The sequence below is a fragment of the Pelecanus crispus genome, chromosome W, assembly GCF_030463565.1.
Source record: "Pelecanus crispus isolate bPelCri1 chromosome W, bPelCri1.pri, whole genome shotgun sequence".
Taxonomy (NCBI): domain Eukaryota; kingdom Metazoa; phylum Chordata; class Aves; order Pelecaniformes; family Pelecanidae; genus Pelecanus; species Pelecanus crispus.
Window position 1 is genome coordinate 17,117,658 of NC_134675.1, and position 14,485 is coordinate 17,132,142.

Here is a 14,485-nt window from a genome sequence, read left to right on the forward strand (position 1 = left end):
ATGAATTCTCTAATATTTTAGGCCAAAGCAGCATTTTAAAAAAGGAAAAATAAATTAAGTATCTCCATGTACTCATGTAATAGTACATGAAACAATCTTTAGCTAATCCCCAGATTGGATTTTGGGTGAATATTCTTCTTTTAAGATCTGAATAAGGATAAGTGACAAAAAGCAAAGAAGTTTGTGCTGAACTTTTAATTTTACATTTTAATTTTATTCAGAGACCACGATGCAGACATCAGAGACTGGGTCGGACACAGGTTCGACTGTGACTTTACAGGCATCTGTGGCTGGCCAGGCAGCAGTGCCCACACAGGTAGTACAGCAGGTACCGGTTCAGCAACAGGTAGGTGTCTGTTAATTTTGGGAAAACAAAAAACCCTGGCAAGACAGAATGATGCATTTCAACAGTGTAGTGAAGAACTGATTTTGTACAAGGCTGCAAAAGCAACTCTTTTTCACTGTTTTATTCAATTTTATTTTGCTGGAACTAAAATAGCTACATAAGCAGACATGCAGTTTTCAGGGTTTATTTCTTGAACTAGAATATCTGGCAACCACCAGAAATACATATGCATGATTCTAAAAGTAGATTACTATGAAATGTGTGCAATATCTCATGAAAAATTACATTCATTCAAGTTATTGAATAGTCACATTTATTCCTTTGAAAGGTTGATAAGGAATATGGAATTTTTGAAATAAATACAATATGGATTTAAAATACAAAAGCAATGTAATTTTGTACTTCTAAGCTGGACTCCCTGCAGGTTCTTGCACAACTGCAGAAAGGTATTTGAAGTAAAACCATATGTAATGCGTAATTTGGATTTGCCAGAGAATTAAAGGGGCTTCTGAAGCAGCCAGCTCAGCACACACTTCTGTGAAAATGATTAATCACCTATGCAGCCCCACCAACATTAGAGGAAGTGGTGCATGGGGAAATTAAGGAGGGAAGTGGAGTTGGAAAACAGGAACTGAATGTGAAAAGCCATGACTTATGTCCAAGACTCCTTTAGTATGTGCAATTTAGCTGCTTTTTTTTTTTATTTTTAATTTGTTCCAGTTGGAAGAACCTACAATGACCATCTAGTACAACTGCCTGACCAGCTCAGGGCTGACCAAAAGTTAAAGCATGTTAGTAAGGGCATTGTCCAAATGCCTCTTAAACACTGACAGGCATGGGGCATTGACCACCTCTCTAGGAAGCCTGTTCCAGTGTTTGACCACCCTCACAGTAAAGAAATGCTTCCTATTATCTAGTCTGAACCTCCCGATGCAGCTTTGAACTATTCCCACTCATCCTGTCGCAGGATACCAGGGAGAAGAGATCATCACCTCCCTCTCCACTTCCCCTCCATTCAGCTGTCAGTGGTTTAGGTTCTTTGGGTGAAATCTGATGTTCTTTTTCAATATATGTTGGCTTTACAGTTTCAAAATCAACAATATCAAAACTGAGAATAACTTGTTAAATTATGTAAGTCTGTTTCTGTGCTAGTGAATCACTGTTGTCTAAATTAAAATTTCTAGCATTTTGTTAAGTTTAGTTTTAAAATTTAAGGTGATGAATTTTTCTGCACGTTCTTTGCAATGCTGTTTAACTGCCTCATACATTTCACTAATAATTTTTCCTGGTATACAGACTCAATTCATAATGTTTCATAATTCTATTAATATCACTTCTACTTATATTATAATGTACCTCGGAATACATTTGCTTACACCCCTCCCCTTAAAAAAAAAACGACAAACAATGTTTCAACAAAATATTTAACCATTGGGCACTTAACATGAATTTAAACACTTATCTTTGTGTACTTGCTCAAAGATCATCCCTACTAAGTTAATAACTGGCTGAAATCACAGAATGGCTGAGGTTGGAAGGGACCTCTGGGTGTCATCTTGTCCAAGCCCCTGCTCAAGCAGGGCCACCTAGAACCAGTTGCCCAGGAACATGTCCAGATGGCTTTTAAATATCTCCAAGGAGACGGAAGGAGGAGCTGGCCGACACAACATAACTGGTAGTGCTATTTCATCCACCAGTAAACTGTATTTTAGTATGGTTGATAATTTACCGTAGAAAAATTTAGGTTGTAAGGGACCTCCAGAGGTGATCCAGTCCAACCCTCTGCTCAGAGCAGGTCTAATTAGATCAGGTTGCTCAGGGACTTGTCCTATTGAGTTGTGTACACCTCCAAGGATAGAGGTTCCACACCCTTTCTGGGCAACCTGTTCCTGTATTTGACCGCCCTCATGGAAAAAAGTATTTTCCTAATATCTAATCAGAACTTCCCATATTACAACTTGCGTTCATTGCCTCCTGTCCTATTGCTGTGCACCTCTGAGAAGTGTCTGGCTCCATCTTCTCTGTATCCTTCCATCAGGTAGTTGTAGAGAGCAAAAAGGTATCCCCTGGACCTTCTCTTCTCCAAGCTGAACAGGTCTAGTTCTCTCAGCCTCTCCTCATATGTCATGTTCTTCAGCCCCCTGACCATCTTTGCTGGTCCTCTGCTGGACTCGCTCCAGTATGTCCATGTCTCTCTTGTACCGGGGAGCCCAAAACTGGACACAGGGCTCCAGATACAGTCTCGCCTGTGCTAAACAGAGGGTAAGGATCACTTCCCTCAGCCTGCTGGCTATACTCTTGGTAATACAGCCCAGGATGCATTTGTCCTTCTTTGCTGCAAGGACCAGTGGATTTCATCCACCAGTACCCCCAAGTCCTTCTCCGCAGGGCTGCTCTCAATCCCTTCATCCCCCAGCCTGTACTGATACTGGGGGTTGCCCCGTCCCAGGTGCAGGACCTTGCACTTGGCCTTGTTGAACCTCATGAGGTTCACACAGGCCCACCTCTCCAGCTTGTCCAGGTCCCTCTGGATGACATCTCGTCCTCCTGGTGTGTCAACCGCACCACTCAGCTTGGTGTTGTCTGCAAACTTGCTGAGGGTGCACTCGATCCCACTGTCTATGTCATTGATGAAGATGTTAAACAGCACCGGTCCCAGTACAGACCCCTGAGGGACTCCACTTGTCACACGTCTCCATGTGGACATCGAGCCGTTGGCCACGACCCTCTGGATGCGACCATCCAGCCAATTCCTTATCTACCGAACAGTCCACCCATCAAACCCATATCTCCCCAAGTTAGAGAGAAGGATGTTGTGGGGGACTGTGTCGAATGCTTTACAGAAGTCCAAGTAGATGACATCCATTGCTTTTCCCTTGTCCACTGATGCAGTCACTCCTTCATAGAAAGCCACTAGGTTGGTCAGGCAGGACTTGCCCTTGGTGAATCCGTGCTGGCTGTCTCGAATCACCTCCCTGTCTTCCATGTTGTCATGGTTTAGCCCCAGCCAGCAACTAAGCACCACACAGCCACTCGCTCCCTCCCCCTACCCCAATGGGATGGGGGAGAGAATCGGAGGAGTAAGAGTGAAAAAAACCACTCCTGAGTTGAGATAAGAACAGTTTAATAGTTGAAATAAGGTAAAATGATAATAATAATATAATAATGATAATAATAACAACAATATACAAAGCAAGTGATGCACAATGCAATTGCTCACCACCCGCCCACCGATACCCAGACAGTTCCCGAGCAGCGATCGCTGCCCCCGGCCAACCCCCCCCCCAGTTTATATACTGAGCATGATGTCATATGGTATGGAATAGCCCTTTGGCCAGTTTGGATCAACTATTCTGGCTGTGCCCCCTCCCAGTTTCTTGTGTACCTGGCAGAGCATGGGAAGCTGAAAAGTCCTTGACTGGCATAAGCAGTACTTAGCAACAACTAAGACATCAGCGTGTTATCAACATTCTTCTCATTCTAAATCCAAAACACAGCACTATGCCTGCTACTAGGAAGAAAATTAACTCTATCCCAGCCGAAACCAGGACACATGTGCTTGAGCATATCTTCTAGAAGGATCTGCTCCATGATCTTCCCAGGCAGAGAGATGAGACTGACAGGTTGGTAGTTCCCAGGGTCCTCCTTTCTTCCCTTTTTTAAAAATGGGCACAACATTCCCTTTCTTCCAACAGAAGAGCTTCCAAGAGCCTGGCTTTATCTTCTTTGCACCTTCCCATCAGGTATTTGTATACATAATGAGATTCCCCCCTGAACCTCTGGGCCAAACAGCCTCAGCTCTCTTGGCCAACTAGACTTTGTGCCACTGATCACCACCCTCTGGGCCCAGTCATTCAGCCAGTTTTCAATCCACCTCACTGTCTGCTCGTCCAGCCCATATTTCAACAGCTTGTCTATGAGGACCTTATGGGAGACGGTGTCAGAGACCTTCCTGAAGGCTAGGTACACTATATCCACTGCTCTCCCCTGGTCTACCAGGCCAGTTATTTCGTTGTAGAAGGTTATTAAGTTTGTCAAGCATGACTTTCCCTTTGATGAATCCATGCTGACTACTCCTGATTATTTTCTTGTCATTCATGTGCCAGGAAATGGTTCCCAGGCTTAGCTGCTCCATCACCTTCCCAGGGATTTAGATGAAGCTGACTGGCCTGTAGTTCCCTGGGTCCTCCTTCTTGAAGACAGGAGTGATTTTTGCTTTCCTCCAGTGTCACAATCCAAACTGGGCTGCCCAGTGGAGGTCCTGTGATTCCCTTGGGCTAAACTAAGATGAAACAACACCAAATGATCGATTAAAACACTTTATTGATGGCAACACAACCTGAACTTGGAAAGTGTAACGGTAGGCAACCTGAACCAGGAAAGTGCAACGATAGGCAACACGGATTCTAACTGAAATACTTATAAGAGGAAAGGAAAAAGAAGAAAAGGGGAGAGAGAGATATCACCACCCTTGGATCCCGATAGTAAATGTGGCAATCCTCCAGTGGTGGGTGCACCGCTCTTGGAGCGCAGGGCCTCTGGCTGTGCCAGCACCAGGTGGGAGAGGCAAGTCTGGAGCTGCAGCAGCATGGAGTTCTCCGGTGGCAGGGACACGCACATGGCTCCTTGGAGTTGTGTCTTTTATAGGCTACTCCTCGCCTCTAGTCTCGCCCCCCCTTGAGGCTTGTTCCAGAATGTTCTTCATCTTCTGCACAGGCGCCATGGCGGGGGGTGGTGGTCACGAGCCCTTTCCTCAAATGAACTTCGCAAGACCTTCGGCCATCAGAAGGTAGAACTGCCATCCTCCGACAGCCTCCCAAACCTCCTGGCTCTGCCCCAATTGGCTTCTCACCTGTGGTGCTATGCAGACCCCAATTTGTCGCCATGGAGACCTTAACTTGCCTCTATGCAGGCTTTAACTTGCTCACCACAATGTTTGAGACGTTAACTCTTTCAGTCTCTCACATCCAGTCTTAGGGCACTTCTCCTAATTGTCATGATTGTTCAAAGATTATTGAGAGTGGCCTCACAATGACATCAGACAGCTCCCTCAGCACTCATGGGTGCATCCTATCAGGGCCCATTAGGATAAGGTCTTTCTAATATTATACTAACTTTGTAAATGCAGCTTCTGTGATGCTTGGACTTAGTTAAGCTTTCTAGGAGGCTTAGTGTGGTTAACTCTTTTTAAGCTTTGCTTAAAACTTTTAAAAACTAGATATAGTTTATATCAGCATATATTTTCAATAAGATATTACTTATCTTTCAGTGTTACTATTTCCAATAATTTTGTTTCACTGAATATTTCATCTGTATTTTGGACTATTTTGTGATTATATTGGATTGTATTTTTTTTGTCGAGTCTTATTTTGAAAGCAGAAGTCATGTAAGGTTTCAGAAAGGAAAGTTAGGGGATCAGCCTGGCCAAGGAAGAGGAGTTTGCTGCAATATTTTGTATAGACTGAAGAAGTGATGCATATGTTGTGAAAGCCGACGCAGATGATTCTGCAGTGATTATGAAGGAGATACTGGTTTAGAAAGAAAAGGATAGATGATGAAAGTGTTGAGAAAAGGTCAGGAATTTTAAAGGAATTGAATGTGTAGGGTAAGGAAAAGGAAGAATAAAGATGTGAATCTAGTATACCACTAGGAAATGTGATGAAGAATGTGGGTAAGATAGGTGCTTTTCCACTGTAGGAAGAAGTGGCTATCAGGCATTAAAACAGTCTCTTTGAGTGTTTTTGCTCTGAAAAATTAACTGCATATATTATATATTTGCTTAAATTTGAAATTTGAATTTATGTACACACGCTTTAGGAGTAGACTACTTCAGGTAAAGATGAAAAATTCAGAAGAAATAAGTTATTTTTAAAGATCCTTTCCTGTAGTTATGGGGGGGATAATTTCTCAATGTCTAAATTATTTTCTGCTAAAATAAATCTTCTTTTTGCACACTGACAATATAACTGTGGCTTTCATAAAAGTCTGATATGGTGCTCCAAATGAAGAAAAAAAAAAAAAAAGTCTTCAATGAACAACTAAGATTCCCTTCTGAGTGTAGTGGAAGTGGTTTCACAGGTGTTTTCAAGCAACACAGCAATTGTCATTTTTGGCACCTTGAATGGTGAATGGAGAAACCTATACATGTGCAAGTAAAAAGTAGCAAAAGTAAGTGTCCTGGTTTTGGCTGGGATAGAGTAAATTTTCTTCCTAGTAGCAGGCATAGTGCTGTGTTTTGGATTTAGAATGAGAAGAATGTTGATAACACGCTGATGTTTTTAGTTGTTGCTAAGTACTGCTTATGCTAGTCAAGGACTTTTCAGCTTCCCATGCTCTGCCAGGTGCACAAGAAGCTGGGAGGGGGCACAGCCAGAATAGTTGATCCAAACTGACCAAAGGGCTATTCCATACCATATGATGTCATGCTCAGTATATAAACTGGGGGGGGGTTGGCCGGGGAGCAGCGATCGCTGCTCGGGAACTGTCTGGGTATCGGTGGGCGGGTGGTGAGCAATTGCATTGTGCATCGCTTGCTTTGTATATTGTTGTTATTATTATCATTATTATATTATTATTATCATTTTACCTTATTTCAACTATTAAACTGTTCTTATCTCAACTCAGGAGTGGTTTTTTTCACTCTTACTCCTCCGATTCTCTCCCCCATCCCATTGGGGTAGGGGGAGTGAGCGAGCGGCTGTGTGGTGCTTAGTTGCTGGCTGGGGCTAAACCATGACAGTCCTTTTTGGCGCCCAATGTGGGGCCACGAAGGGTTTGAGATAACAACAGATTACCCAGAGTGTATTAAGGAGTCTGTTAACAGTTGCCGGTCACGATATTAGTTCATCTGATCTGCGCCATGTTCTTCTTTTTGCAGCACGGGTTAAAGCTTGTTGTCAGTTTGTGTAGTGTGCTATGCTCTGCAGTGATTCATGATCTTTTGCTTGGGAGGCTCCTCATCAAAACCCTGACCTTCAGCATACTTTGGTATTTGGGTTTCATACAGAAGTCACTACTGTACTTCGGGTACTACCTCATGGAGAGAGTTAGCAATTATACTTCTTACTCTGAGAGGCTTGTTGTGGAGGAAATACAGAATGGCACCTTTGCTGCCTTCTTCTATGATGTTTCCTCCTTCATTACAACAACTTTTCAGTATCTGGAACACCCCTGGGCAGTTAAGATACTTCTATTGATACTTCTTGGGAATGTTGTTTCCGTTTTGATAAAGGTAAGCAGTTTAAAAATATCATCCAGAGAGCTACCCCAAGGCTGGATAGTTATGAGTGGCAGGGTGTGTGGGATAGTATGGGCTAGTACCTAGGGCAGTGGGCACCTCCAGTGCTTTGGAACTTCACCCCTGAACAAGTGCAGAATCCTGAAGAATTAGTAAAGTATTTGGAAGAAGTATGTTGTCACCCTGGTAGCTCCAGAGAGACACAAATCATTGCAACATGCTGGGGGCTGGCCCATGCCTATCGAGCCGTGGTCAACACTATTCAGTACCCTCAAGGGAAAGAGAAGGTCTCTGGATCTGATGACAAAACAACAAGCACTGTGGCTACTCCAACCCCCACTACAGGCCCTGCGGCTACTCCAACCCCCACTACAGGCCTTGCAGCTTCTCAAACCCCTGCCCCAGGCACTGCGGCTACTCCAACCACAGCCACGAGCACTGCGGCTACTCAAACCCCAGTGACAGACACTGCAGCTAAACCAGAGAACCAACCCGCGCCGGTATCAGTTGCCCCTATACAGAAGAAAAAATACATGAGGAAATCAGTTCGTTTAGTAAGGGATGAAGATGAACCAGGGCCATCACGAGAACCAGAGGAGGAAGAACCCATAAATGAGATGGTGACCACCCGATCCCTATCCCTGAGTGAGCTGTGAGATATGCGAAAAGATTTCGGTCGTCATCCAGGTGAGCACATCATCACCTGGCTGCTCCGATGCTGGGATAACAGGGCCAGTAGCCTGGATTTAAAGGGTAAGGAAGCCAAGCAGCTGGGATCCCTTTCCAGGGAAGAGGGCATTGACAAAGCAATTGGACAAGGAGCAAAAACTCAGCCTCTGGAGGCGACTTCTGTCAAGCGTGAAGGAAAGGTATCCCTTCAAGGAGGATGTGTTATACCGCCCAAGCAAATGGAGCACCATAGAGAAGGGTATCCAGTACTTGAGGGAATTAGGCGTGCTGGAGGTGATTTATAGTGACCTGAACGATGAGCAGTTACCCAAAGATCCAGATGAAGTCAGGTGCACACAATCCATGTGGCAGAAGGTGGTACAGAGCACACCAGCATCGTATGCCAACTCGTTGGCAATACTGGCCTGGAAAGATGACGAGGCACCAACGGTGGATGACATGGCTAGACTACTCCGGGAATACAAGGAAAGTATCTCTTCCTCCCTACGGGCCTGTGTCTCGGCTGTGGAAAAACTGTCTGAAAAAATATGCCAAGAGTTCCAACAACTCAGAGAGGATCTGTCCTACTCCCCACCTGTACGGACCACTATCTCAGCCATTAGGAGTCAACGTCCCTATGCTCAAGAGAGAGGATATAGAGGATACACACCACGGGGCACCCTGTGGTTTTCCCTGCGTGATCACAGAGAGGACCTGAGGAAGTGGGATGGAAAACCCACCTCGACCCTAGAGGCACGGGTGCATGAGTTGCAAGGAAAAACTATTACAAAAGGCGGTTCTCCCAGGAAAATTGCAGCTCCAGTTTCCAGTGAGCAGTTCCCCAGACAGAGTAAGAGGGCTAATTTTACTTCCGATCTTAATCAAGGGACTTTTGATTCACATTTACAAGGAGTGAACAACGAATACTATGACCAGTGTTAGAGGGGCCCTGCCTCCAGCCAGGTGGAGGAAAGGGACAATTGGGTTTACTGGACTGTGTGGATTCGATGGCCTGGAACATCAGACCCACAGGAGTATAAGGCTCTGGTGGACACTGGTGCATAGTGTACCCTAATGCCATCAAACTATAGAGGGGCAGAACCCATTTGTATTTCTGGAGTGACAGGCGGATCCCAACAGCTAACTGTAATGGAAGCTGAAGTGAGCCTAACCGGGAATGAGTGGCAGAAGCACCGCATTGTGACTGGCCCGGATGCTCTGTGCATCCTTGGCATAGACTACCTCAGGAGAGGGCATTTCAAGGACCCAAAAGGGTACCGGTGGGCTTTTGGGATAGCTGCCTGGGAGACAGAGGAAAGTAAACAGTTGTCCACCTTGCCCGGTCTCTCAGAGGACCCTTCGATTGTAGGGTTGCTGAAGGTTGAGGAACAACAGGTGCCGATCGCTACCACAACAGTGCACCGGCGGCAATATCGCACCAACCGAGACTCCCTGATTCCCATCCATAACCTGATTCGTCGACTGGAGAGCCAGGGAGTGATCAGCAAGACTCGCCCACCCTTTAACAGTCCCATATGGCCAGTGAGAAAGTGTAATGGGGAGTGGAGACTAACAGTGGACTATCGTGGCCTAAACGAAGTTACACTGCCACTGAGTGCTGCCGTGCCAGACATGCTAGAACTTCAATATGAACTGGAGTCAAAGGCAGCCAAGTGGTATGCCACAACTGACATCGCTAATGCATTTTTCTCCATCCCTTTGGCAGCAGAGTGCAGGCCCCAGTTTGCTTTCACTTGGAGGGGTGTTCAGTACACCTGGAACCGACTGCCCCAGGGGTGGAAACACAGCCCCACCATTTGCCATGGACTGATCCAGACAGCACTGGAACAGGGTGAAGCTCCAGAACATCTGCAGTACATTGATGACATCATTGTGTGGGGCAACACAGCAGAAGAAGTTTTTGAGAAGGGAAAGGAAATAGTCCAAATCTTTCTGAAGTCTGGTTTTGCCATAAAACAAAGTAAGGTCAAGGGACCTGCACAGGAGATCCAGTTCTTAGGAATAAAATGGCAAGATGGACGTCATCAGATCCCAATGGATGCGATCAACAAAATAACAGCTATGTCCCCACCAACTAGCAAAAAGGAAACACAAGCTTTCTTAGGCGTTGTGGGTTTTTGGAGAATGCATATTCCAAATTACAGCCAGATCGTAAGCCCTCTCCATCAAGTGACCCGGAAGAAGAACGATTTCAAATGGGGCCCTGAGCAGCAACAAGCCTTTGAACAAATTAAACGTGAGATAGTTCATGCAGTAGCCCTTGGGCCAGTCCGGGCAGGGCAGGATATTAAAAATGCGCTCTACACCGCAGCTGGGGAGAATGGCCCTACCTGGAGCCTCTGGCAGAAAGCACCAGGGGAGACTCGAGGTCGACCCCTAGGGTTTTGGAGTCGGGGATACAGAGGATCCGAAGCCCGCTATACTCCAACTGAGAAAGAGATATTGGCAGCATATGAAGGGGTTTGATCTGCTTCGGAAGTGGTTGGTACTGAAGCACAGCTCCTGCTGGCACCCCGACTGCCGGTGTTGGGCTGGATGTTCAAAGGGAGGGTCCCCTCTACACATCATGCAACTGATGCTACATGGAGTAAGTGGGTTGCATTGATCACACAACGGGCTCGAATAGGAAACCCCAGTCGCCCAGGAATCTTGGAAGTGATCATGGACTGGCCAGAAGGCAGAAACTTCAGAATATCACCAGAGGAGGCGGTGACACGTGCTGAAGAGGCCCCACTGTATAATAAATTGCCAGAAAATGAAAAGCAATATGCCCTGTTCACTGATGGGTCCTGTCGTCTTGTGGGAAAGCATCGGAGGTGGAAAGCTGCTGTATGGAGTCCTATACGAAAAGTTGCAGAAACTGCTGAAGGAGAAGGGGAGTCGAGTCAGTTTGCAGAGGTGAAAGCCATCCAGCTGGCTTTAGATATTGCTGAAAGAGAAAAGTGGCCAGTCCTTTATCTCTGTACTGACTCATGGATGGTGGCAAATGCCCTGTGGGGGTGGTTGCAGCAATGGAAGCAGAGCAACTGGCAGCGCAGAGGCAAACCCATCTGTGGCAAGATATTGCTGCCCGGGTAGAGAACCTGGTTGTAAAAGTTCATCACGTAGATGCTCACGTACCCAAGAGTCGGGCCCCTGAAGAACATCAAAACAACCAGCAAGTAGATCAGGCTGCTAAGATTGAAGTGGCTCAGGTGGATTTGGACTGGAAACGTAAGGGTGAATTATTTATAGCTTGGTGGGCCCATGATGCCTCAGGCCATCAAGGAAGGGATGCAACATATAGATGGGCTCCTGATCGAGGGGTGGACTTAACTATGGACAGTATTGCACAGGTTATTCATGAATGTGAAACATGCGCTGCAATCAAGCAAGCCAAGAGGTTCAAGCCCCTCGGGTATAGTGAACGATGGCTAAAATATAAATATGGGGAGGCCTGGCAGATTGATTACATCACACTCCCACAGACCCGCCAAGGCAAGTGCCATGTGCTCACCATGGTGGAAGCAACCACCGGATGGCTGGAAACATATCCCGTGCCAAAAAGTGAGGAGCATAATTAAATGCCACTTAACATCCTGCAGAATTTCTCTTAGTCTTATGTTTCCTCAAATACAATTTTCCACTCATGTATCATTCCTGTTTTAACATGCACTCTTAAGTATGAGGTAGCAAGCTTATAAGGATTTTAAATTCATCTCACTGACCTTATGGTTTATGTCATGCAATACAGAAGAATTTGAAGAGTAAAATTAAAAACAAGTGTCTAATTGATTTTAGAAGGTTTATCCATGCATCAAAAGTTACACAAAACAAATCTTCCTATTCAGCATAGACTATGACCATAGCATTCAGAAATAATTGTATCATTAAACTGGACATACACACTTTTGTTAATCAAAATTGGAGCTTAATGTAAAATCAGATTTAACATATGAAAAACATAGTCATGAAGTTATATCGGTCATTTATCTAAATATCAACATCACAGTATGTGCTGCTTTCCAAAAGTATTCCAGTCTTACTAATGTATTAAGATGATTTTTTTTCTCTGAGAACAGAAAGCTTTGCATATCCAACTCTTTTTTTTTTTTTTTTAAGGCACTGCACTTGATTATATTTTTTTATTTTAAATGGGTTTTATAAATCCTTACTTATTTTACTCTGGTATTTTTCTCTTAACCTTATTAGTACTTTTAATGCAAACACTTTTATCTAAAATCAAAATTCTGTACATAGTTTTATCTTGCCTTAATGATAAGAGATGTATTTTTTGAATCTGGGAAATTATAGCTCGGAAACACTGTTAAGGGATGGCAGGCCAATGTCAATTTATGTAACGGTTCACATGGGAAATCAGCAAACTGCTGATTTTTCTATTTAACCATCAAAAAGAGTACATCTCATTACTGCTGACTGACAGAAACATCTGTTTTTCTGTCACACTTGAACAGTCTTATTTAAAGTAATGTGGTTTTTTTCAGAATTAAGGTTTTCATATAAATTTTTCCTTAGGTGTTGTGGTTTAACCCCAGCCAGCAACTAAGCACCACACAGCCGCTCCCTCACTCCCCCCTCAGCGGGATGGGGGAAGAGAATCGGAAGGGTAAAAGTGAGAAAACTTGGGGGTTGAGATAAAAACAGTTTAATAACTAAAAAGTAGTAGTAATAATAAATTGTAAGGTAATGAGGAAAAAAAAAAAAAAACCAACAGAGAGAGAGAGAAATAAAACCCAAGAAAGACAAGTGATGCAAATAAAAACAATTGCTCACCACCAACTGACCAATGCCCAGCAAGTCCCCGAGCAGTGGCTCCCCCGCCAACCTTCCCCCTAGTTTTATTGCTGAGCATGACGTCATATGGTATGGAATATCCCTTTGGTCAGCTGGGGTCAGCTGTCCCAGCTGTGTCCCCTCCCAACTTCTTGTGCACCCCCAGCCTACTCGCTGGTAGGGTGGTGTGAGAAGCAGAAAAGGCCTTGACTCTGTGTAAGCACTGCTCAGCAATAACTAAAACATCCCTGCATTATCAACACTGTTTTCAGCACAAATCCAAAATATAATTCCATACAAGCTGCTATGAAGAAATTTAACTCTATCCCAGCCAAAACCAATACATTAGGTTAACAATGAAGTTTAGAATCTCGTTTCGAAGTATATGAGTTAATGGTGGAAAAGAAGGAGTAGGAATTTTATAGAATGTAGTGAGGATGATGAAGGTGTTCTAACTAAAATGTTCTTAAATAGCTCTTGTAGATGATGCATCACATGCATGAGAACCAGACTCTTCTAGGATTACACTGAATTTTTTTAGGACCTACTCTGACAGGTCAAAGGTTGCCTGTTAACAGCACATGTAAGTTGTGATTTAGAGGCTTGTATTGTGTAGAGGTAAATTGGAGTAAAAAGAAAAAAAAAAAAACAGAAAAGCACCATATAGATGACCAATTGAAGTTTTCTTCCTTACTAAATACAGTTCGTAAGCTTGATGTGTAGCATACAGTTCTTGTGCTTTCCAGATGGTTCTGTTTTTGGCGTTGAAAATACCCATACTCTCAAGGGCATGCATCTCCAATGTTAGTACTCTACTTAGCATATTACAGACTTTGCAGCACAATATTACATTCTGTGTTATTTAATAATTGTGAGAACAGGGATGTCCCATGACTGAGAGTATTTTTAGAAGCTATTAGATGCACTGAAGCACTAGTCATTCTTTTTATAAGGTAAACTATCCTATATTTCTGGTGTTCTTGTTTACAGGTACAGCAAGTACAGACTGTGCAACAGGTACAGCATGTCTACCCAGCCCAGGTTCAGTATGTGGAGGGAAGTGACACAGTCTACACAAATGGAACTATGTAAGTTGGTTATTGATGAAAATTAGAACGTTTACTAAAATATGAAGTTAAATGCACATTCTTTTAATGACATCATATGGGCTACTGTATTTTAAGTAGCAAAGAAAAATGTTTGAACAAAAACTTTATTTTTTGTCATTTTAAATCATTATTTGGGTGAAAACAAATTGAATTCACATCACTTGAATTCATCTAAAATGAATTCAGGTAATTGTTACAGTTGGACAGTGTGAAGCGTTTTGTTCTTTGGGGAAAAAACCTTAAGTTTATGGACAAGTTTTAAGTTATGCTGATAGGAAGGATTATCTCAATTTGTCATAATATAATCATCTGTGTAATAAAGAAGTCTTC

The 14,485-nt window shown here is 43.8% G+C and overlaps 1 protein-coding gene across 2 annotated transcripts in view; it reads left to right on the forward strand.

The window, feature by feature from the left end:
* Nucleotides 1-229: 229 nt before the first annotated feature.
* Nucleotides 230-14,485, forward strand: part of LOC142596463 (transcription factor RFX3-like) — a 107,193-nt gene continuing 92,937 nt past the window's right edge. For both annotated transcript variants that reach the window (XM_075725576.1, XM_075725577.1), the window contains exons 1-2: nucleotides 230-346; nucleotides 14,037-14,134. In XM_075725576.1, the coding sequence (XP_075581691.1) occupies nucleotides 230-346; nucleotides 14,037-14,134 (215 nt within the window). The remainder of the gene's footprint in view (nucleotides 347-14,036; nucleotides 14,135-14,485) is intronic.